The 24169-nt window shown below is 36.4% G+C and overlaps 1 protein-coding gene across 1 annotated transcript in view; it reads left to right on the top strand.

Annotated features, from left to right (window-relative positions):
* HNF4G (hepatocyte nuclear factor 4 gamma) overlaps nt 1-9378 on the top strand; it is a 29474-nt gene extending 20096 nt beyond the window's left edge. The window contains exons 7-10 of the mRNA XM_049633233.1: nt 1045-1197; nt 1326-1562; nt 2612-2734; nt 6865-9378. Of these exons, the coding sequence (XP_049489190.1) occupies nt 1045-1197; nt 1326-1562; nt 2612-2734; nt 6865-6986 (635 nt within the window). The 3' untranslated portion in view covers nt 6987-9378. The remainder of the gene's footprint in view (nt 1-1044; nt 1198-1325; nt 1563-2611; nt 2735-6864) is intronic.
* The last annotated feature ends 14791 nt before the right edge of the window (nt 9379-24169 follow it).

The raw sequence follows: 24169 nt of genomic DNA, 5'->3' as shown, positions 1-24169 counted from the left end.
GAGTATGGTTTTGATTTGTATTTCTCTGATGAGGAGCGACGTTGAGCATCTTTCCATGTGCCTGTTGGCCATCTGGATGTCTTCTTTAGAGAAGTGTCTATTCATGTCTTCTGCCCATTTCTTCACTGGATTACTTGTTTTTTGGGTGTGGAGTTTTGTGGGTTCTTTATAGATTTTGGATACTAGCCCTTTGCCTGATATGTCATTTGCAACTATCTTTCCCCATTCCGTAGGTTGCCTTTTAGTTTTCTTCATTGTTTCCTTGGCAGTGCAGAAGCTTTTCATCTTGATGAGGTCCCAATAGTTCATTTTTGCTTTTAATTCCCTTGCCTTTGGCGATGTGTCAAGTAAGAAATTGCTGTGGCTGAGGTCAGAGAGGTTTTTTCCTGCTTTCTTCTCTAGGGTTTTGATGATTTCCTGTCTCACATTCAGGTCCTTTATCCATTTTGAGTTTATTTTTGTGAATGGTGTAAGAAAGTGGTCTAGTTTCATCCTTCTGCATGTTGCTGTCCAGTTCTCCCAGCACCATTTGTTAAAGAGACTGTCTTTTTTTCCATTGGATATTCCTTCCCGCTTTGTCAAAGATTAGTTGGCCATACTTTTGTGGGTCCAATTCTGGGGTTTCTATTCTATTCCATTGGTCTATGTGTCTGTTTTTGTGCCAATACCATGCTGTTTTGATGATTACAGCTTTGTAGTAGAGGCTAAAGTCTGGGATTGTGATGCCTCCAGCTTTGGTCTTCTTCGTCAAAATTACTTTGGCTATTCGGGGTCTTTTGTGGTTCCATACAAATTTTAGGATTGCTTGTTCTAGCTTCAAGAAGAATGCTGGTACAATTTGATTGGGATTGCATTGAATGTGTAGAGAGCTTTGCAGTATTGACATTTTAACAATATATATTCTTCCATTCCACTACTGAAAGAAAGTACTATTCCTATTCCTTCAAGGGAAGAACCGTTTAAAATATTTATTTGTGAAAACTTAAATCATATCCGACAATCTTTTGTTGGGGTGTGCTGATCTTTTTTTTTTTTTCCTCCTAGGAAACAACTATGTAATTCACCGCAACAGCAGTGAAATTGAGATCAGCCGCGTGGCCAACCGGGTTCTAGACGAGTTGGTACGACCATTTCAAGAAATTCAGATTGATGACAATGAATATGCTTGTTTGAAGGCAATTGTATTTTTTGATCCAGGTTTGTTTTCAGATTTCCATTAAACAACAATTAAAATGAAAATTAACCATTATTTAATATTGGAATATTTTCTCTCACACTCTAGCAAGATGCGATCTCTTAGATTGCCCCTTTTCTTCCTTTCTTAGATGCAAAAGGGCTAAGCGACCCGGTAAAGATTAAGAACATGCGGTTCCAAGTGCAGCTCAGTTTGGAGGACTACATCAATGACAGGCAATATGACTCCCGGGGGAGGTTTGGAGAGCTGCTCTTGCTCCTGCCCACGCTGCAGAGCATCACCTGGCAAATGATTGAGCAAATACAATTCGTTAAACTTTTTGGGATGGTTAAAATTGACAACTTACTTCAGGAAATGTTACTGGGTGGTGAGTACATTTAAGAATTTATTATTTATTAGCATTGCAGTCTGTAATAGGTTGACCTGTTTGTTTGTTTATCTTCTTCTAAGTTTTTTAATTTTATTTTATTCATTTGAATTCAAGTTAGTTAGCATACATAGGTAGTATTGGTTTCTGGAGCAGAATCTATTTATTTTTTGTCTGTGACATAGTGGATTCATTTTTTTTTTTTTTTAACATTTAGAAAGTCTGCAAAACCCATTTGATGGAGACAAAAAATACTTGAACATATTGAAATCCTCATTCTTACTAGTCTCTGCCATCTTTGTCCCACACAGTTCTTCTTGCCTCAGTTTTTATCCTTTCAAATATGGTGAATAGAAATGGATTTTCTATTTTTAGGACTCCTAGGGGTGTATTATATTTTTCTATGCCATGACTCCTTTCAAAGCTCAAGGATACCAGCATTGCAACAGAACCTAAAAATATTTCTAGTAAATACCTTAAAACTAAACACTTTGCTCCTGAAATAATTAATTGACATAACACAATGAGAAAGGAAAAATGAGATTTCATTGCTGCAATAAATGTCAGGAATAAGTTAAGAAATCATTTATTTTGTGTTCTGATCTAAATTAAATTTCCTTGTAAAATCACTTTATTTTATTTTATTTTAGTTTTAGTTTTCTGGTGCTTAATGTGTTTCTAATGACATCTTTCTGAAATAAAAGTTGTCTATGCTATTAGTGTGATCCCAAATACTATAAACTTGAGGTAAGTGATTCTTGGAATTGCCTTAACAACAGGCAGCAAACCTAATGATTCCAGGAAACAGCACACAAGGTCCATTATTAATATACAACATAACATGATACAACATTAATCTAGCCAATGCACAGTGAAAGCTGACATTGTCCTTAATATGGCAGCAGTTCTATTAATTTATTTTTGAAATCCCAAAAAGCACTTTGCAAAAATAGCAATATTCCAGCTGTCAATCAAAGCATGTGTTGCAAGGTAAACTTGCTGTCGCTGATTAAATGTCACTAACGCAAGCATCTTTTTATCTTCTGTAGGTGCTTCCAATGACGCCAGCCATCTCCATCATCCGGTGCACCCACATTTGTCTCAAGATCCATTAACTGGACAAACTATACTTTTAGGTCCCATGTCAACACTGGTTCATACAGACCAGATCTGTAAGTATTTTGCCAACCATAATATTTTTTAAACTTAATTAAGAAAAAGTGGAATTTGGGGAAAGAATCTATCAGTACCCAGCAATAGCAGAATTTAGGCGCAGTTTCCTCTGTAGGACTCCACTGTGGGAGATTGTGATATTCAGGAAGTCTTTGTTCTCCTAGGGATCATGGGTTTGCTCCCTAAAATTGGATGTGAGTGCATAAAACAGAATGTACAGGCAGTCCTGGTTTGGCCTGGTAGTGCAGGGCTGTGAAAAGGACTGTGCAAGCCGGAAGCGTGCAAGGAAATCTTAATAATCAATAGGAAAATTATAGTTGATCGTGACCTTTAAAAATGTTTGCCGGGGTGGCTGGGTGGCTCAGTTGGTTAAGCATCAGACTCTTGGTTTCAGCTCAGGTCACGATCTCATGGTTTGTGAGATCAAGCCCCATGTTGGACTCTGCACTGACAGCACGGAGCCTGCTTGGGATCCTCTCTCTCCCTCTCTCTCTCTGTCCCTACCCTGTTCTCGTGTGTGTGTGTGTGTGTGTGTGTGTGAGTGCTCATGCTTTCTCCCTTTCTCTATCTTAAAATAAACATTTAAAAATGAATAAATAAAAGTGCTGAAACATTAAGAACTCTCCTAACTACAGGTTGTAACTCTATAGTGAAGCTGAATAATAATAATCCTAATATCTATTTAAGACACTGTAATGTAAGCATTAGATACAATGAGAATTCACGTGTTTGTTTGTTTGTTTGTTTGTTAAAAAATTATCAAGAAGGAGTGCCTGGATGGCTCAGTTGGTTAAGCGTCTGACTCTTGAGCCCCACGTCAGGCTCTGTGCTGACAGTGTGAAGCCTGCTTGGGATTCTCCCTCTCCCCCTCTCTCTGCCCCTCCCCTTTTGTGTCCCCTCTCTCTCTCAGAATAAATAAAAAACATTTTTTAAAAATCTGTAAAAAAATTATGAAGTATAGTTTCAACAGTGCATCCTGCTTTCCTCTGTTCTAAATTGCAAGTGGAAGTGAGCATCTTTTCTATGCCTCGATGAAGTTTACTCTTTTGGGAAGTTTGGATCAGCTTCCAAGATTTTACCCTTTGCAATTTCCATGTCTGAAATATCTCTGAGAAATTATTTAATATGAAGTTTTTTCACTAATGTCCATCACTTTACCTTCACTAAGACCCAGAATGCAGATTTATTTTTTTGTTTTAATTTAAATTTCAGTTAACATACAGTGCAGTATTGGTTTCAGGAGTAGAATTCAGTAATTCCTCACTTACACACAAAATCCAGTGCTCATCACAAGTGCCCTTTTTAGTACCCATCACCCTTCTAGCCATCTCCCCACCCCCCCATCAACCCTCAATTTGTTCTCTATCCTTAAGAGTCTCCTGTGATTTGTTTCCCTCTCTTCTCTTCCCCCCACCTTCCCATGTTATATGTTCATCTGTTTTGTTTCGTAAACTCCACATATGAATGAAATCATATGGTATTTGTCTTTCTCTGATTGGCTTATTTCACTTAGCATAACACACTCTAGCTCCATCCACGTTATTGCAAACAGCAAGATTTCACAGAATGCAGATTTAGAGACTCAAAGAGCAGCAGTGTCTGCATTCCCAGGGGAACTATTTCTTCTGCAGCTCCATCCATGTTCCATTCACTTCCTGCATTGTCACTTTTTGCTTCTTTTATTTTATTTTATTTTTTTGCCAATTCTGTTTTAATTGTCCATTTTTTTGAAAAACGTCATGAGAATTTATCACTAGGAGGTGAGGAGGCAACACAACTACACACTTAGTTGTCAGTACATGAACTGAATAAAATATGTTCAGTGACATCCCAGACAGACTTAAAGATGTGATGTGATTGGTTACTGATCGCAATACACATCTGTTACTGAGGTGATTCATGTAGACCGAAGAGTTAGCAGTGAAGTTTGTATTTATGCAGTTACTCACAGTTAATTGTGAGTTACCATGCTAAATGAAATTTGAGCCATGTTTTTGCCAGACTGGTGCTATTTATCCAAGCTGTAATAACTGAAATCCATGCATGTCAGATTTGTGCAAAGTGAGGGCCACTGGGAAAACACTTTGGAACTAAAATGATTACATAAATAGTAGGGGTTAGTAGCAAAGTTAATATGATAATATTGCAGATTTAACAAAAATTCTATTTTTCATAAGCTACTCCAGAGATAAAAATCTGTATTTGACAAAATACCTAGGATCGTTTCTGAGTTTATACTTAGTATTCCCACATTTACCTTTGATCTATCTCCTCTTAACACTAAACCAGCTAACTCACTGAGATTCCTTGAGTTATTGTGATATAATTATTATGTGTGTCTGTATTAACTACTGAATTTACAGTAGCCCTCAGTAACTAATTACAGTGTGGTTTCATGGAAATGTTCAAACAAATGTGACAATTTAGTGAGTACCACCTGACTGCTACCTAGTGGTGTAGGGAAAGTGGAGGCCACAGAAATGGGTATTATCCCTGTTGCCTTTTAGATACAGCCCCTGGTAAACCTATGTGTAAATAGTGTCTGAAACACAAAGTTCTTTGACTACATGATAAAGGCAGAAATAAAATTGTTAAAACATAACTCAAATTATGGAAACAGAACTTGAAATGTGTTTGAAAGACATCAATTTGGGACCATCCTTGCAAAGCAAATGTTACCATATTCCTTTCATAGTCAAGAGCAGACAGGGCAAGTCCAACGTCATCTCTCTTAGGGATTAGTTATTCATAAACCCAGAAAACAAAACACTTTAACAACATATTAAACATTATAGGCATTGGCTGGCAAGAACGTTTAACAATTCTGCTGGTGGTTGAATCTTGTACTTTTTAAATGTTAGTTTTCTAGTATTTTTAAAAGCATATTTGCTGACCCTAATCTATTTAAAATCACATCACATTTCTCATTTTTATTTTACCTCTTTCAACATAATATTTATGAGAATCCATTTGTAAAGGAAAACTTCCTCTGTTAGCACCTATTTGGAATAGTTTATATTTTATGCAAAACAAAACATTACACATACACACAAAATAAATTTAAGTTCATGTGTATTTTCCTGGCCTTTTAGAGCATGTCCTGGCAGTCTTAGATTCATCCCAAATATCCAGAAAAAAAATTTTAAAGCAAATATGGTTATTCTTTTGTTAATTAAACTGTATGTAAATATGTTGTTTCCAACCATATTTAATAATATAAAGTCAATATGTGAAAGATCAGGCAAAAAGGAAGTGTTCTTATTTTTGTATCAATTTTTAAAAGCTACTTTGAAAAAAAAGTCTATACAGTTTGCAGTGCCTCAGGCTGATTATCAAACATTTTCTATTCGTTATGTTAAATATGGAATTAAAATCAATGTGAATATTAAAATATTTCAAGTTTTAAAAAATTAAAAATCTAAGATAGCTCCCAGATTATTTTATAATATAGTAAAAGTTTGCAATAGGAGGAAATACTATTCTAGACAATGAAGTATTCACACTGTAACTTCTTTTTTCAATTACTTGGGCTTGCTCTTTGATGAGGAAGGGATGGGTGAGCTCAACTGTAATAGAATAATTTTGAAGCAAAATGCCAGTATTTTTCAGATGTTTTTAATTCCGATATAGGTTTCAAAGCACTTGCAAAATGTCTTAACTTTTTATATCGTCTATTATGTTTGAGTCAGTGGAATCCAAACCAAATATATTTTATGTGCATTTTTCATTGTAAAAATTGTACAGTTGTTTTCAAAGACTTGAAAAACAACAACAACAACCTGGCATTCTGTTCATACTCTTCATTAACTTTTTTTCTGCTGGGTTTGTGAGAGAATCGAATGCTCATAAATGCTATTAAGAAAGACAGTAAGTGACTGTTGAGTGACTGTGAAGAAGTTTAAGCATCTCTATTCTGTTTGGATGCTATCTGGGAGGGAAGAGGGCCGTGCAACTCCAATAGCACCTCAGTGAGCTCATAACGGATTAGATAATCATACTTTATATATGATCTTCATATATATGATAATATCTCCAAAATGGAATAATGCATATGGGTGTCATGCAGGGCTTACTAGGCCGGGCCAGGGTGACTGTCACCATCACATACAATTCTCTGATTCTTTTTTAGCAACTCCTGAGACCCCACTCCCTTCCCCACCACAAGGCTCTGGACAAGAACAGTACAAAATAGCGGCAAACCAAGCTTCAGTGATTTCACACCAGCCTCTCTCCAAACAAAAGCAATTGTGAGAATATGTTTACTCCTGAATGGCACTGCGTAAATGTGAAAACTTGTTGGTCTTAAAATAACTCAGGATAGTACTTTTGGCAAACTCTTAGCCAAGGCTTCTTCATGGTGCTGTTGTAAGATGGTATCCTCTTTTCTTGTTTATATGCTCATTTTGTTTGTTGTTGCTATTGTTTAAAACTTTCAGATGCAAATAATGTATATCTGAGTTTCAATATGTTTGTATAGTATATTTTTCCAACTTCCCTTGCACTGCTCTGGAACCAGCTGAATCTTACGTACTACTTTCATTTGTTGTCTCGATATTAATTTAAATCTGTAAATAATTGCTTCACTGTGATGTGATGCAGAACTGAGTGTTCTTTTGTGACTAAGAATGGTAGGTAGATCAGCAATTCCAGATCAGTGTAAAATGAACCATTTTTTTTTTATCAATTTCAAACTTGCAAGTTAGAAAAATAAAGCAGTTGTTATAAAATAGGAAATATTTATTTGAAGAATCACTTGTGGATATCCAGTGGCTAAGAAGCATCTTTTTGGCACACAGTTAAATACACCTCTATCTTAAGCTTAGAAAATTATAGCCATTCCAAGGCTGACTGGCTATTCCTTGTAATCCTGCCTATATTTGAAGACGTATTTTAACATAAAACATGTTTGTTTTACCAATCAAGATACAGGATAAATGGTAAAAAAGGAAACCCTTAACACAGTGGCTCGACCAAGAGAAACCCTGCCTTCTCTCTCCTAAAACAATCTGATAGTCACCCATTGACTTGAATTTTAGCGTATGCCTGCCTCTAGTTCCCAGGGACCCTGCAAGAGCAGTCTTTGGGTGATAAGCCTTGTGCCAACTAAAACGGCACCACTCTGGGAGGCTGATATTGGGAGACAAAATGGCCATTGTCACACACACAGTGTCTCAATCCTCACGGCAACCCCGTAAGAGAGGTATGATTGTCTTTCACTTATAAATGAAGAAACCTATTGCTTGGAGGGTTGAAGTACATAACTGAAGTTTGTAAACCTGAAGAGCAGGACAGCCACATTGATGCCCAGATCTGCTTGACTCTAAGGAGAATAAATCTGGTGTGGAATGAAAAATGTGAGCTTCTTACTATGGTTTTTAAATATATGCAGTTGATGTGATGACTGAATCCTGCCCATCTTGTTACCTGTAACACATATTTACATGTAATCAATGAGTGTAAATTTGTTGCAGCATGAATAAGAAACCACTGTTGTCGCTTTAATGTCTTCCCCCCAAAACAAAAAACAAAAAAACAAGACAAAAACACAAAACAAAACCTTAAAACAAATTAAAGGAAATAAAAGACATACCAGATAGGTTATGATGAAAACACAAATGCAAATCACTGGCTCAGCGGATTTTCAAAAATCCAGTGGACTGAGGAGTACAGTTCATTGGAGCCCTATTTGATATCATCTAAAGCTGAAGTGTATTTGAAACAATGCATGATGGGCCACCTCAAGAAATAGTGATCTCTCTCACTCTCTTTCTTTATCAAACACACACACACACACACACACACACGCACACAGAAGCAAGGAAATATCACTGAGTAATTATGAGTGATACAAAAAATAGTGTCCCAACTTGTAAGAGACTAAATTAACTGATTTTTACAGAATCTCTCAAAATTTCTAAGATTTCATAACCCCCCATTTACCCTACGAATAAAAAAGGTTCTGTTAATATTAACTAACTTATTAAGTGAGTGTAGAAAAATGGTTAATTGGAAGCTATAATGGATTTAATAAAATCAAAATTCCTTCAGTAGCTGGTACCTGAAAACTGTAAAATATATCTTTGAGAGTGAGTGAGGGAAGAGGAAAGTTTACTTCACTCTTATTTTTTGGAAATTTACTCTAGCATCTCAATTTCATGTATAAGAATGCTTTTGATCTTTATAAATAACAAATACTTTTGTAGGTTTCTGTTTTACTTGTTGTGCTGTTCTTTTAGTAGATATTAAAAAAATTCATTTTTAGTGAACCCTTTAACTTATCTGCATATATTTACTAAACAGCTTTGTTTTAGAAATTATTGCTAACGATTTTGTTTTAATAACTATGGTCAGGGAATTTTTAATATAATATTTTTGTATACTTAACTGCCAAAAATGCTGGACAAAGAGGAACTGAAGTTTTCAGCGTATTTTCAAAATATTGATAATGAAACTTATTGCTTTTATATAGCACAAAACTTTTTCAGGTGGTAAATATGAATAATTTATTGTGAAATAATGATTCATTTTATAAATGTAAAATTATTTTTATAAATTTTATTGTTGAAAATCAAAACTTACTAAAATGTTAAGTGTAAATTATAGTGAGATTAAGATATTTCTAAACTGTGATATGTTGTTTCACTGAACTTTCTAAATAAAAATTGAGAAAAAAAACTGAAGTAGGGTGCTTCATTATTGTTTAAAATGATTTTGTACTTTTAGAGATATGGATAATATATTTTATATGGACATTTAATTAAATTCATATATAGTTCACTAATACTGGTCTTTAGAGGCCAGAGCAAAATTAATTAGCACATCTCCAAATAATCATAGAATTGGCTACTGATTGAAGGGAGAATCCTCACATTTGAGCTTTATGATGTAGTTATTCTTTAAAGTTTTGTGATAGTGATTAAAATAAATGAGCTAGCTTGGCTTAAACATTGTATCCATATACTCTGGCAATACATTTTTAACCTAGATGTTTTAATTGCCGTTGTCCTGTGTTCATATTTAATTGCCTACCATGTTTTAAAATATGAAAGCATGTAATTTTTATATCTTTGTGGAGAATACAAGAAATATACTCTAATTTAATAGAGAAAGAAGAATTCTTGCTCTAGGCCACAGGAAGATTGCAACCTAGAATAAAGATAAAACATTGCATGTATTAGTAATAAGGCTAATTTACTCTATAGTCAAGTGAAATTTGACATCCATTTCAACCTGGGCATTTGAGCTGATCTTTTTATGTCACTTCCTTCCTTCCAAGATTTCACTGAACTGCCCAGAGAAAGACTTTTTAAAACATAAGAACCATCTATACATCTCCTGAAATTAAATTTTAAATTTTAAACTAAATTAAAATTTTTTTTCTGCAAAATATAAGGCAGATGACATCAGAGTAAAAGAAATGCAGACTTGTCCATGATTAACCATGAATATAATGGTGCTGCTGTGAAAGTGATATGAAATTCCACAAATAGAGCCCTCAAAATCTTCAGGGCCACCGGGGTAGCTCAGTTGGTTGAGTGTGCGACTCTTGATTTCAGCTCAGGTCATGATCCCAGGGTCTTGGGAGCAAGCCCTGCATTGGGCTCCGCGCTGAGCATGGAGCCTGCTTAGGATTCTCTCTCTCTCTCTCTCTCTCTCTCTCTCTCTCTGCTTCTTCCCTGCTTCCTCGGACCCTCCCCAGCTTGTGCGTGCACTCAACCTCTCTTTCTCTTTTTAAAAACAAATATCAAAGTTGTAACACAAGAGGCTAAGACCAAGATAAGAGCATGTGATAGTCAATGAACGTCAAATCAAAGGACGTAAGGAGCTACAGCGGTGACCCACTGTGGAAGACTCACTATGTGATTCACCTGATTTCCCTTGAGGCAGATGGCTTGATCAGTGAAGGAGGGTCGGGGCCACAACAATTTTCAAATTAGGAGAGTCGGATTCAGTTACAGAAGAGATAGATCCTGACTTCAGAGTACTCTAATAATCTAGTGAAAGAACATACTCAATTCAGTAGTGAACTTCCTCCCTACCATGTTTCCCCCCACCTGCCAACCCCCCAAGAGTCTCCTTATAGACACAGATAACTGAGGTTTTGATATACATAGACTTATCTAAGTAGAGGTAATGCCTTGGGTGGATAGGATGCAACTGGATAGGATGAAGGACAAAGACAATTCTATCTACCTACTCAGACACGGAAACTCTGAAAATTAGCAGTTACTGAAGAAATCTGTAACCTTTCCTGCTGTGACCATCTTTCAAAAGTAGCCAGTGCTCCATCTTGTATCCAGTTTGATCCCTTATCTGGAAAAATAATCATTTAGAAAATGCAAAGTTTGCCCTATAAGACAAAAAGTAAGTGCTTCGAAGAGGGTCCAGGGACAGGTGAGAGGGAAGAAGAAACTATACCAGGACTCTAATTTTACATAGGTAGCAAATAACAAGGTACAACTATATGTGTGTGTGTGTATTTCCTCTTGATATTTCATAAAATAAATGCAATTAAAAATTAATTTATAGATAATCATCAATAGAACAAAAATAAGATTCATAAAATACACTATTTAAAAAAAAGAATAAGAAAAATTGAGCAGTCTGGTGAACAAGTAGTTTTTTTAAAAAAGAAATTATCGGGGTACCTGGGTGGTTCAGTTGGTTAAGCATCTGACTTCAGCTCAGGTCGTGATCTCGCGGTTCCTGAACTCGAGCCCTGCATCGGGCTCTATGCTGACAGCCCAGAGCCTGGAGCCTGCTTCGGATTCTGTGTCTCCCTCTTTCTCTCTATGCTCCTCTCCCACTCATGCTCTGTCTCTCTCTCTCTCTCTCAAAAAAAATTAATAAAAAGAAAAAAGAAAAATTATCAAGGAAACAACTAAAAATAATATGAGAGATATATGACAAAACTCAGATATCTCATCAACTTTTATAAGTTAAAAACATCACCTAGTACCATATAATTACTTTTAGATTAGAATACAAATTCATCTGTTTTTATTACATAATTTATTACATAATTCTTTAGTACATAAATCTTTACAAAGCAATCTAGTAAGTGACATTTATGCATTATCCAATATGTATATATTAAACCTCTACACTTTGGCAAAAATTTATAGACATTGGAGCTCTCAAGTTTCTAATGGAATTTTGAGGCAGAAAAACATTAAGCCATAATCATACAAATAATTAAAGATAACCAATGATTACTTTCTAGTCCAAGAACTAGATGTTCTGAGAGTTTCCTAGATGAATTTACTTCTAGATCAGGAAAGAGCTCTCAGAAAAAAACTGAAAGAAGACTGTAAGTAAAGCTCAGTGAACAAAACAGGGCCAAAACCTGAGGGTGTGAAGGTGACAGGAGGCAGATGACAGGGTTCCTAATGGACCATGGTATTTTAGGTTTTAGTTTAACTATATCCATGTGATTCACCAAATGGTTTTAAGTAGAGTGGAACATGATCCAATTTGATTTTTTGGAACAGATCCCTCTGCTAAATGGAAATGAGTCAAGTTGGAGCAGAAACATCATCCTTAAAAGGAAGTAAGAAGAGATGTCTGTATTTTGGATTAGGATGAGAGTACCAAGTTTGGTACCAAATATATGCTACCAAATATATACGAATATACATGACTATCATTTGGAAGCAGACACAATAGAACTTCCAAACTTGATATTTGGTATGTCCGATGGTGTAGTTGCTTTGAAAAGAATGTTCATGTTCTTACGGGGGTTAAACACACAATTACCAGTAGGAGCCAAAAGAAATGAAAATTTGTGTCAAGGGGCACCTGGGTGGCACAGTCAGTTAAGCATCAGACTCCTGTTTTCAGCTCAACTCATGATCCCAGGGGATCCCAGAGGTGTGGGATCGAACCCTGTATCAGGCTCCACACTAAGCATGGAGCCTGCTTGGGATTCTCTCTCTCCCTCTCTCTCTATCTCTGCCTCTTCCCCACCACTAAAAATAAATAAATAAACATAAAAAAGGAAAGAAAATATGTGTTAAATAAGGACCTGTGAAGTTTTTTGACACAAAAGTATATACTGTCAATTAAAAAAAAAAAAAAAAATCGGGGCGCCTGGGTGGCGCAGTCGGTTAAGCGTCCGACTTCAGCCAGGTCACGATCTCGCGGTCCATGAGTTCGAGCCCCGCGTCAGGCTCTGGGCTGATGGCTCGGAGCCTGGAGCCTGTTTCCGATTCTGTGTCTCCCTCTCTCTCTGCCCCTTCCCCGTTCATGCTATGTCTCTCTCTGTCCCAAAAATAAATAAAAAAACGTTGAAAAAAATATATATATAAAAAAAAAAAAAAAAAAGGAAACTAGTCTATAGTGAGAGACTGCAAATCAATTATTGCCAAGGCTTGAATCTGATTTCAAAGAGGCAGGAGGGAATTTGTGGGTGGGAGGTGGGGAATGATACCTTTGCATATCTATTTTGGTGATGGTCATATTTGTATGCTTTACATTTAAATGTGTGTATTTTACTGTATATAAAGTATATCTCAATAAAGTTCACAAAAACAAAATATACTAACTGTATTATTTAAAAACTACAGGGGCTCTGGGTATCTCAGTCAATTAAGCATCCCACTCTTAATTTTGATCCAGGTCGTGATTTCAAAATTCATGAGATTGAGCTCCATGCCTGGCTCTGTGCTGTCAGTGTGGAGCCTGCTTGGGATTCTCTCTTTCCCTCTCTCTCTGTCCCTCCCCCACTTGTGCATTGCTCTGTCTCTCTCTCCTTCAAAATAAATAAACTTAAAAACATTTTTTTAATTACAAAAACAGCAAGAAATAAACATAATGCTGTAGAAAATAATATATAAATAAGAAAGTAAAAACATAACTTAAGAAATAGAAAAAATATATAATTTGTAATAAATCCAGCTACTAGTGCTCTGAAGTGATAAATAAATTAGATGAAATTTTGATTAAAGAAAATGGAGCAAGTACAAAGAAATGTACAAGCCAACAACTTTTTAAAAATATTATTTTTAATGTTTATTTATTTTTGAGAGAGAGAGAGACAGAGCACAAGTGGGAGGAGGGGCAGAGAGAGAAGGAGACATAGAATCCGAAGCAGGCTCCAGGCTCTGAGCTGTCAGCACAGAGCCCGACGTGGGGCTCAAACTCACAAGATGTGAGATCATGACCTGAGCAAAAGTTGGAGGCTTCACCGACTGAGCCACCCAGGTGCCCCACCAGCCAATAATTTTTATGAATATAACTGCAAAATGTCTAGACAAAATACTGGAAAATTAAATTTAGTGCTATGATGAAAGGATAACATAACATACTCAAGTGGGCTTTTTGTTCCAAAAATGAATTACTGGGTTAACATTTGAACATCAAGCCTTAATGGCAGAACTATCTCCACCGAATGTGCATCATAGTTTAACTTCTGCCAAAGTTGGCTTCCATCTTCCCTCTTGGATATGCACCCTTAAAGTCTTCCCTGCTGAGTATGCTACAGGCTAACTTCAGAGTCTGATTCCTAGGTAACCCACCCAAAACAACCTATAGAATTCATTTATACTTATATGCTAATGTAGGTAACTGTAAAATGAAATTAATCAACCACATGGCTTACCATACCATCAAAAAAATTGGTGAAAATCAGATTTATGAAGCATCGATTACACTATCATCAGAAGTCAAATTTACAAAAAATAACCTAATGAAAAGGGTTACACTGAAATGCTGAAAACTCTGAGGCATTTCTGAAAGTTTAATTTATCTTCAGATAAATTAAGGCACCGATTAAGGCAAGGATGTTGATGAAGTAGAGTTACAGATGTATGGAAATAGCCATGAAAATGAAACGGCTGGCCAGACCAGAGATTCCATTAGAAAAAGTTATTATACTTACAGATTTTGTAAAAGAGGAGTCCCAGATGACAAACTTTCTTCTTCTTCTTCTTCTTCTTCTTCTTCTTCTTCTTCTTCTTCTCCCTCTCTTGGCATGCTCCCATGTGTCTTGTAAAATGTCATTAATATATCACCTTCACCCTTCTGTGAGCATGTTTAAAACTTTCTCAGGTAAAATTAAGGACTTCCTTACATGTTTTATTATTTGTTGTTTATACTGCTATTTTACCATTTATTTCAATGCTTTAATTATTGCTTATTGTCAGTTAGAATGAACCCCAGAAGAGCCGGTACCAGTTGGGTACATTTTGAATTCCAAAGATTCAACAGAATTCCCAGCAATTAATAGGTGATCAATAGTGATTTCTAAATTAGACAAGAGAATAGTCACAACTATGAATTCTTGTTAGTAAAGCTGAAGAAGGAAATGAACTGAAGATAAAAAGAGCATATTTACCTCTTATTCAATGGATTATTTTTAGATAATGGTAACTATTTCTACAAGACAGTTTATATTAATTTGTAAAAGTAAAAATAGTAAAAAAACCATCAAATTATTTTTATCAGTGAAACATTATCACTTAATCCTTGTCTGTAGTATTTTGTGATCTTTTCTCAGATATGTTTTTTTTAATCTTTTAAAATTTACATCCAAATTAGTTAGCATATAGTGCAAAAATGATTTCAGGAGTAGATTCCTTAGTGCCCCTTACCCATTTAGCCCATCCCCCCTCCCACAACCCCTCCAGTAACCCTCAGTTTGTTCTCCATATTTATGAGTCTCTTCTGTTTTGTCCCCTTCCCTGTTTTTATATTATTTTTGTTTCCCTTTCCTTATGTTCATCTGTTTTGTCCTTTAAAGTACTCATATGAGTGAAGTCATATGATTTTTGTCTTTCTCTGACTGACTAAAGTCACTTAGCATAATATCCTCCAGTTCCACCCACGTAGTTGCAAATGGCAAGATTTCATTCTTTTTGATTGCTGAGTAATACTCCATTATATATATATATATATATATATATATATATATATATATATACCACATCTTCTTTATCCATTCGTCCATCGAGGGACACTTGGGCTCTTTCCATACTTTGGCTATTGTTGATAGTGCTGCTATAAACATGGGGGTGCATGTGTCCCTTTGAAACAGTACACCTGTATACCTTGGATAAATGCCTAGTAGTGCAATTGCTGGGTCGTAGGGTAGTTCTATTTTTAGTTTTTTGAGGAACCTCCATACTGTTTTCCAGAGTGGCTGCACCAGCTTGCATTCCCACCAACAATGCAAAAGAGATCCTCTTTCTCCGCATCCTCGCTAACATCTGTGGTTGCCTGAGTTGTTAATGTAAGCCATTCTGACAGGTGTAAGGTGGTATCTCATGGTGGTTTTGATTTGTATTTCCCTGATGATGAGTGATGTTGAGCATTTTTTCATGTGTCGGTTGGCCATCTGGATGTCTTCTTTGGAGAAGTGTCTATTCATGTCTTTTGCCCATTGCTTCACTGGATTATTTGTTTTTTGGGTGTTGAGTTTGATAAGTTCTTTATTGATTTTGGATACTAACCCTTTATATGATGTGTCATTTGCAGATATCTTCTCCCATTCTGTCAGTTGCCTTTTAGTTTTGTTGATGGTTTCCTTCACTGTGCAGAAGTTTTTATTTTGATGAGGTCCCAGGAGTTCATTTTTGCTTTTGTTTCCCTTGCCTCCAGAGACGTGTTAAGTGAGAAGGTGCTGCGGCCAAGATCAAAGAAGTTTTTGCCTGCTTTCTCCTCAAGGATTTTGATGGCTTCCTGTCTTACATTGAGGTCTTTCATCCATTTTGAGTTTATTTTTGTGTATGGTGTAAGAAAGTGATCCACGTTCATTCTTCTGCAGGTCGCTGTCCAATTTTCTCAGCGCCACTTGCTGAAGAGACTGTCTTTATTCCATTGGATATTCTTTCCTGCTTTGTCAAAGATTAGTTGGCCATACGTTTGTGGGTCCATTTCTGGGTTCTCTATTCTATTTCATTGATCTCAGTGTCTGCTCTTGTGCCAGTACCATACTGTCATGATGATTACAGCTTTGTAGTATAGCTTGAAGTCTGGGATTATGATGCCTCCTGCTTTGGTTTTCTTTTTCAAGAATGCTTTGGCTATTCAGGGTCTCTTATGCTTCCATACAAATTTTAGGATTATTTGTTTTAGCTCTGTGAAGAATGCTGGTGTTACTTTGATAGGGATTGCATTGAATATGTAGATTGCTTTGGGTAGTATCAACATTTTAACAATATTTGTTCTTCCAATCCAGGAGCATGGAATCTTTTTCCATTTTTTTGTGTGTTCTTCAATTTCTTTCATAAGCTTTCTATAGTTTTCAGTGTATAGATTTTTCACCTCTTTGGTTAGATTTATTCCTAGGTATTTTATGGTTTTTGTGCAACTGTAAATGGGATCAATTCCTTGATTTCTCTTTCTGTTGTTCATTGTTGGTGTATAGGAATGCAACTGATTTCTGTGCATTGATATTATATCCTGCAACTTTGCTGAATTCATGAATCAATTTTAGCCATTTTTTGGTGGAATCTTTTGGGTTTTCCATATAGAGTATCATGTCATCTGTGAAGAGTGAAAGTTTGACCTCTTCCTGGCCGTTTTGGATGCCTTTTATTTCTTTGTGTTGTCTGATTGCCGAGGCTAAGACTTCCAATACTATGTTGAATAACAGTGGCGAGAGTGGACATCTCTGTCTTGTTCCTGACCTTGGGGGAAAAGCTGTTAGTTTTTCCCCATTGAGGATATTATTATTGGGTCTTTCGTATATGGCTCTTATGATCTTGAGGTATGATCCTTCTATCCCTACTTCTTGAGGGTTTTTATCAAGAAATGACGCTGTATTTTGTCAAATCCTTTCTCTACATCTATTGAGAGGATCATGTGGTTCTTTTCCTGTCTTTTATTGATGTGATGAATCACAATTATTGCTTTGTGGATACTGAACCAGCCCTGCATTGCAGGTATAAATCCCACTTGGTCATGGTGAATAATTTTTTTAATGTATTGTTGGATCTGGTTGGATAATATCTTGTTGAGGATTTTTGCATCCATGTTCATCAGGGAAATTCATCTATAGGTCTCCTTTTTAGTGGGGTCTCTGGTTTTGCAATCAAGATAATGCTGGCTTCACAGAAAGAGTTTGGAAGTTTTCCTTCCATTTCTATTTTTTGGAACAGCTTCAAGAGAATAGGTGTTAACTCTTCCTTAAATGCTTGGTAGAATTCCCCTGGAAAGCCATCTGGCCCTGGACTCTTGTTTCTTGGCAGATTTTTGATTACTAATTCTATTTCCTTACTGGTTATGGGTCTAATCAAATTTTATATTTCCTCCTGTTTCAGTTTTGGTGGTGTATATGTTTCTAGGAATTTGTCCATTTCTTCCAGATTGCCCACTTTATTGGCATATAATTGCTCATGATATTCTCTTACTATTGGTTTTATTTCTGTTGTGTTGATTGTGATCTCTCCTCTTTCATTCTTGGCTTTATTTATTTGGGTCCTTTCCTTTTTCTTTTTGATCAAACTGGCTAGTGCTTTTTCAATTTTGTTAACTCTTTCAAAGAACCAGCTTCTGGTTTCATTGATCTGTTCTACTGGTTTTTTGGTTTTGATAGCGTGAATTTCTGCTCTAATCTTTATTATTTCCTGTCTTCTGCTGGTTTTGCATTTTATTTGCTGTTCTTTTTCCAGCTCCTTAAGGCATAACATTAGGTTGTGTATCTGAGATCTTTCTTCTTTAGGAAGCCCTGGATTGCTATATACTTTCCTCTTATGACTGCCTTTGCTGCGTCCCAGAGGTTTTGGATTGTGGTGCTATCATTTTCATTGACTTCCATATACTTTTTAATTTCCTCTTTAACTGCTTGGTTAGCCCATTCATTCTTTAGTAGGATGTTCTTCAGTCTCCAAGTATTTGTTTTCTTTCCAAATTTTTTCTTGTGGTTGATTTCGAGTTTCATAGCGTTATGGTCTGAAAATATTCACGGTATGATCTGGATCTTTTTGAACTTACTTAGGGCTGATTTGTGTCCCAGCATATGGTCTATTCTGGAGAATGTTCCATGTGCACTGGAGAAGAATGTATTCTGCTGCTTTAGGATGAAATGTTCTGAAAATTCTGTTAAGTCCATCTGGTCCAGTGTGTCATTCAAAGCCCTTGTTTCCTTGTGGATTTTTTGATTAGATGATCCGTCCACTGCTGTGGGTGGGGTGTTGAAGTCTCCTACTATTATGGTATTACTATCAATGAGTTTCTTTATGTTGGTGATTCATTGATTTATATATTTTTTGTGCTCTACATTTGGCACATAAATGTTTACAATTGTTAGGTCTTCTTGGTGGATAGACCCCTTGATTATGGTATAATGCCCTTCTGCATCTCTTGATACAGTCTTTATTTTAAAGTCTAAGTTGTCTGATATGTGTATGGCTACTCTCGCTTTCTTTTGTTGACCATTAGCATGATAGATGGTTCTCCATCCCCTTATTTTCAGTCTGAAGGTATCTTTTGGTCTAAAGTGGGTCTCTTGTAAACAGCATATAGATGGATCTTGTTTTCTTATCCATTATGTTACCCTATGTTTTTTGATTGGAGCATTGAGTCCATTGATGTTTAGAGTGAGTACTGAAAGATATGAATTTATTGCCATTATGATGCTTGTAAAGTTGGAGTTTCTGGTGGTGTTCTCTGGTCCTTTCTAATCTTTGTTGCTTTGGGTATTTATATATATGTATGTATATATATATATTTTCATATTTTCTCCCCTCAGAGAGTCCCCCTTAAAATTTCTTGCAGGGCTCGTTTAGTGGTCACAAACTCCTTTAATTTTTGTTTGTCTGGGAAACTTTTTATCTCTCCTTCTATTTTGAACAACAGCCTTGCTGGATGAAGAATTCTTGGCTGCATATTTTCTGGTTCAGCACACTGAATATATCCTGCCACTCCTTTCTGGCCTGCCAAGTTTCTGTGGATAGGTCTGCTGCAAACCTGATCTGTCTTCCCTTGTATGTTAGGGACTTTTTTTCCCTTGCTGCTTTCATGATTCTCTCCTTGCCTGAGTGTTTTGTGAATTTGACTATGATATGCCTTGTTGATGGTCGGTTTTTGCTGAATCTGATGGGGGTCCTCTGTGCTTCCTGGATTTTGATGTCTGTGTCTTTCCCCAGGTTAGGAAAGTTTTCTGCCATGATTTGCTCACATAACCCTTCTATCCCTATTTCTCTCTCTTCCTCTTCTGGGACCCCTATGATTCTGATGTTGTTCCTTTTAATGAGTCACTGATTTCTCTAATTCTTAAATTGTGCTCTTTTGCCTTAATCTCCCTCTTTTTTTCTGCTTCATTATTCTCTATAAGTTTGTCCTTTATATCGCTGATTCCCTGTTCTGCCTCATCCATCCTTGCTGCTGCTGCATCCATCAGTGATTCCAGCTCAGTTATAGCATTTTTAATTTCATTTGGGCATTTCTTCTTTTATCTCTGCAGAAAGGAATTCTAATCTACTTTTGACTCCAGCTAGTATTCTTATTATCGTAATTCTAAATTCTGGTTCAGACATCTTGCTTTTATCTGTGTTGGTTAAATCCCTGGCTGTTGTTTCTTCGTGCTCTTTCTTTTGGGGTTAATTCCTTCATTGTGTCATTTTGAAGGGAGAAAAGGAATTAATGAGGTAGAAAAATTGAAATTAAAAAATATTAAAATTAAAAATTATTAAAATTAAAAATTAAAACACACACACACACAGAAATCAAATAGATGATGCTAGATCCTAGGTGTGTTTTGGTCTGGGTGTTGAAAGTGGTTTGACAGATTAGAGAAGAAAAAGGGTCGGGGGGAGAAAAAAAAGGAAATCGTTTGAGAATTTGATAAAATTAATACACTGAAGTAGACGAAAATGAGATGATGGGGGTAAAATATAATTTGAAAAAATATACACAAAAGTAAAGAATATAGTAGAAAAAAATTAAAGAAAAATATTTTTAATAAAAATTAGAAATAAATATTAATTTTTTCTTTTTCTGCATTCAAGAAAAAAGTAAAGAATTAAAAAAGAAAAAAGATTAAAAAAGGAAAGAATAAAAGGAAATCGCTTGAAAATTTGAAAAAGGCAATACACTGTAGTATAATAAAATAAAATGATGCAAGTAAAATAGAATTTGAAAAAATTTACATAAAACATAAATATAGTAAAAAATTAAATAAAAATATTTTTAAGAAATTGAAAGTAAAAATGAATTTTTTCTCTTTCTGCATTCAAGAAAAAGAAAAGAAATGAAAAAGAGAAAAAAAGAAAAAGAAAGAAAAAATAAGAAAGAAATTGTTTGAAATTTTGAAAAGGTGAATACACTGAAGTAGACTAGAATAAAATGATGGAAGTAAAATAGAATTTGAAAAAATTTACACAAAAGTAAAAAGATAGTAGGAAGAATTAAAGAAAAATATTTTCAACAAAAATTGAAAATAAAAATGAATTTTTTCTCTTTCTTTATTCAAGAAAAAGAAGCCCAAAAGAGAAAACAAAAAAAAAAAAAAAAAAGAAAGAAAGAAAGAAAATAAGTTGAATAGATGAACCTACTAACAGATTGACATAGGACTGAAATTACTCTGTTTTCCCCTAGAAGTCAGTCTATGTAGCTCTTTATAGTCCATAAATTAAGCGGGCAGTGAGACTTGTGTTCTTGAAGAGGGAAGTTGGCCCAGTTGGGCGGAGCTCAGTGTAATAACTCCGCTCTCCACTAGATGGCACTGCTAGCATACTGGGGTGGATTGTTGCGGGGCTCGCAGGTGCGTTTGCGCATGCGCGGGATTGTTGAAAATGGCGCCAGCCAGCTTCCCAATCTGTTCTTCCAGATCAGCAATCGTGCACCTGTCCTCTGTCTTCAGCTCTCCTCCACTCCCGGCTTTTTCACTCTCCGTGACCAGGCCCCAGGCAATACCTCTCTCCCAAGTTTTGTCTCCGATGAGGCTGTTTTCCCTGGCTCCTTACTTCCGAAGGACTGCGACTTTGACCCGTTCTGCCCCTGTGTAGGAGGGTCTCACTGAGCAATGGCCGAATGTCAGCTGCACCCGGGAACACTTGCTGGAGCCTGCTGCTGCCAGCGCCCTGAGACTGCGGCCAGGTGCCAGCCGCCCCAGAAAAAGTTCGCGAGACAGTGTAGCAGCAGCATTTCAGGGATTATGGAAAATCACAACACACATCTGGCACCAGGCTTCACCCTTAACAACCTTGCCCCAGCACCAGCGAATGTGGCTGTTTTCTGGGGTCTGCTGGGCCTGGTGGCTTCAACAGTCTCTACCAAATGTCCTTCCAGCAGTGGAACCGCTTTTCCCCGTGTGGCCCGAGAACCTCCCGGACCCCACTCTGCTCCTGAGGATTTGCCCTTCCCACCAGAGCACCACCAGGTATGGAGCTGCGGAGTTGCAGCCTTTGTTCTCCCTTTGTTTACAGTCTTAATGGAATTTAAACTCTCTCCTTTCTCCTTTCTCCCTTTTTAGTTTAGTCCCTGTGGCTGTTCCCAATTTTCCACCTTGTCTCCAGCTGCTTTTGGGGAGGGGTGCTTTTCCCATATTCTCCCACCCCCCCCAGTCTCTGTCCTCTCTCCGCCCTCAAAAGCGGTTCTCTACCTTTCGCGGCTTCTTGCTCCCCAAGTTCAGTTATCTGCGCCGCACACATGCTGAATTCTGTGGTTCAGGTTGTGCAGATTGTTGTGTTAATCCTCCAGTCAGTTTTCTAGGTGTGTAGGATGGTGTAGTGTTGGTCTGGCTGTATTTCATGCACATGAGACACACAAAAAACTTCATGCTGTTCTGCTATCTTGGCTCCTCCCCTAATATTCACCCAGATGTTTTTAGCACAGATTTCAACAACTTATTTTTCATATTTTATAACAAAAACTTTGTTAAAAAGAACTTTTGCCTCACAAAACTTATTTTATAGGACAAAAAACAGCATCAAGACACAAAAGTTTTGTTTTTTTGTTTTTTTGTTTTTTTTTTAACGTTTATTAGTGAGAGGCAGATCATGAGCCTGGGAGGGGCAGACACAGAATCTGAAGCAGGCCCCAGGCTCCAAGCTGTCTGCAAAGAGCTCAGTGTGGGGCTTGAACTCACAAACCGTGAGATCATGATCCGAGCTAAAGTCAGACACTTAACTGAGTCACCCAGGTGCCCCAAAACACAAAAGGTTTTTTTAAATAATACATTGGGAGTTTGTGCTCATTCAGTCTAAATTGTAATTTACACAAGCCATTTACCTGCTTATATTAGACATTAGTGGTACAGGAAGGTTAGTAGATAGTTACAATATTGCTTGTTTATTTTTTTTTTAAAGCTACAGAATGATGTGGAGTTAACACACTGATAACTTAGGAAAAACATGTAAAGCCCATTCACCCTAAGATAATGACAGTAAAGGAGAGAAATGAAATTAGGTTATATTATTGATTATTTTATTTATAAGTCATTGGTGCCCTTGCACTGTATAATAATTCAATTTAAATATAAATGTAAGGATCTAATGAGCAGTTATCTGGCAGATAAATAAGATCAGAAACACAAATCAAAACATGTAGTGGTGTGTGTTTAGAAAAACACTGATCTTAATCTAGAGTTGGATTGCTTGGTCTAAAAAAGGAAAATCTGAAATGACCTCTAACAGCATCACAAGACACCCAACATGACAGTATTTCTGCAGCATAATTAAAGTGTTTATGCTATGGAATTGCAATAGATCTTTATCAATGTACAGGAAATACTTTTACAGTAAAACATATCATTATAATTCTTGAATAAAAATAAGATTAAAGGGAATTTTCATATAAGCATTTTAATATCTCACAAATATTTATTTTGGACATACCGGGTTCAAGGAATGAATTAATTTACTAAGCTGAATTTAGTCAGAATAACAAAAATGAAGGAAATACATTTCTGTTCTCAAGGGGTTTGAAATTTAGTGAGGAAGATTGACAAGTTATTAATACTTACAGCAGAGAAAGCAGTGTTAGGATGCAGTCTACCATAGAGATGAAGAAGAATTTAGGCTTAGCCTAGATTCTAGTGTGTAATATCTGTAAAATTATTTGCAAGTTCTTTCTGAGTATCAATTTACTCATCTTTAAACAAAATAAAACAAGACAAATACCAACAAAAGAGTAATTGTACTATTAACATCAGGTAGGCTATGATCAGGATGAATTGAGAAAGTTTATGAAATGTGCTTATCATGGGATCTGAGGCTTAGTAAACAGTAAAAAATAATACTAGCAAGTATTATTAAAGGTATACACAAGGTCTGAGAGCACAGATTAAAAAAAATCAACGATTTCTGATTATGAATATTGTAATGATTAGTTCAAAATCATGATCCAGGGGCGCCTGGGTGGCGCAGTCGGTTAAGCGTCCGACTTCAGCCAGGTCACGATCTCGCGGTCCGTGAGTTCGAGCCCCGCGTCAGGCTCTGGACTGATGGCTCGGAGCCTGGAGCCTGTTTCCGATTTTGTGTCTCCCTCTCTCT

Source organism: Panthera uncia, chromosome F2 (genome assembly GCF_023721935.1).
Source record: "Panthera uncia isolate 11264 chromosome F2, Puncia_PCG_1.0, whole genome shotgun sequence".
NCBI lineage: Eukaryota > Metazoa > Chordata > Mammalia > Carnivora > Felidae > Panthera > Panthera uncia.
Note: the sequence above shows the minus strand (reverse complement) of the source record. Positions and strands in the feature narration are given on the sequence as shown.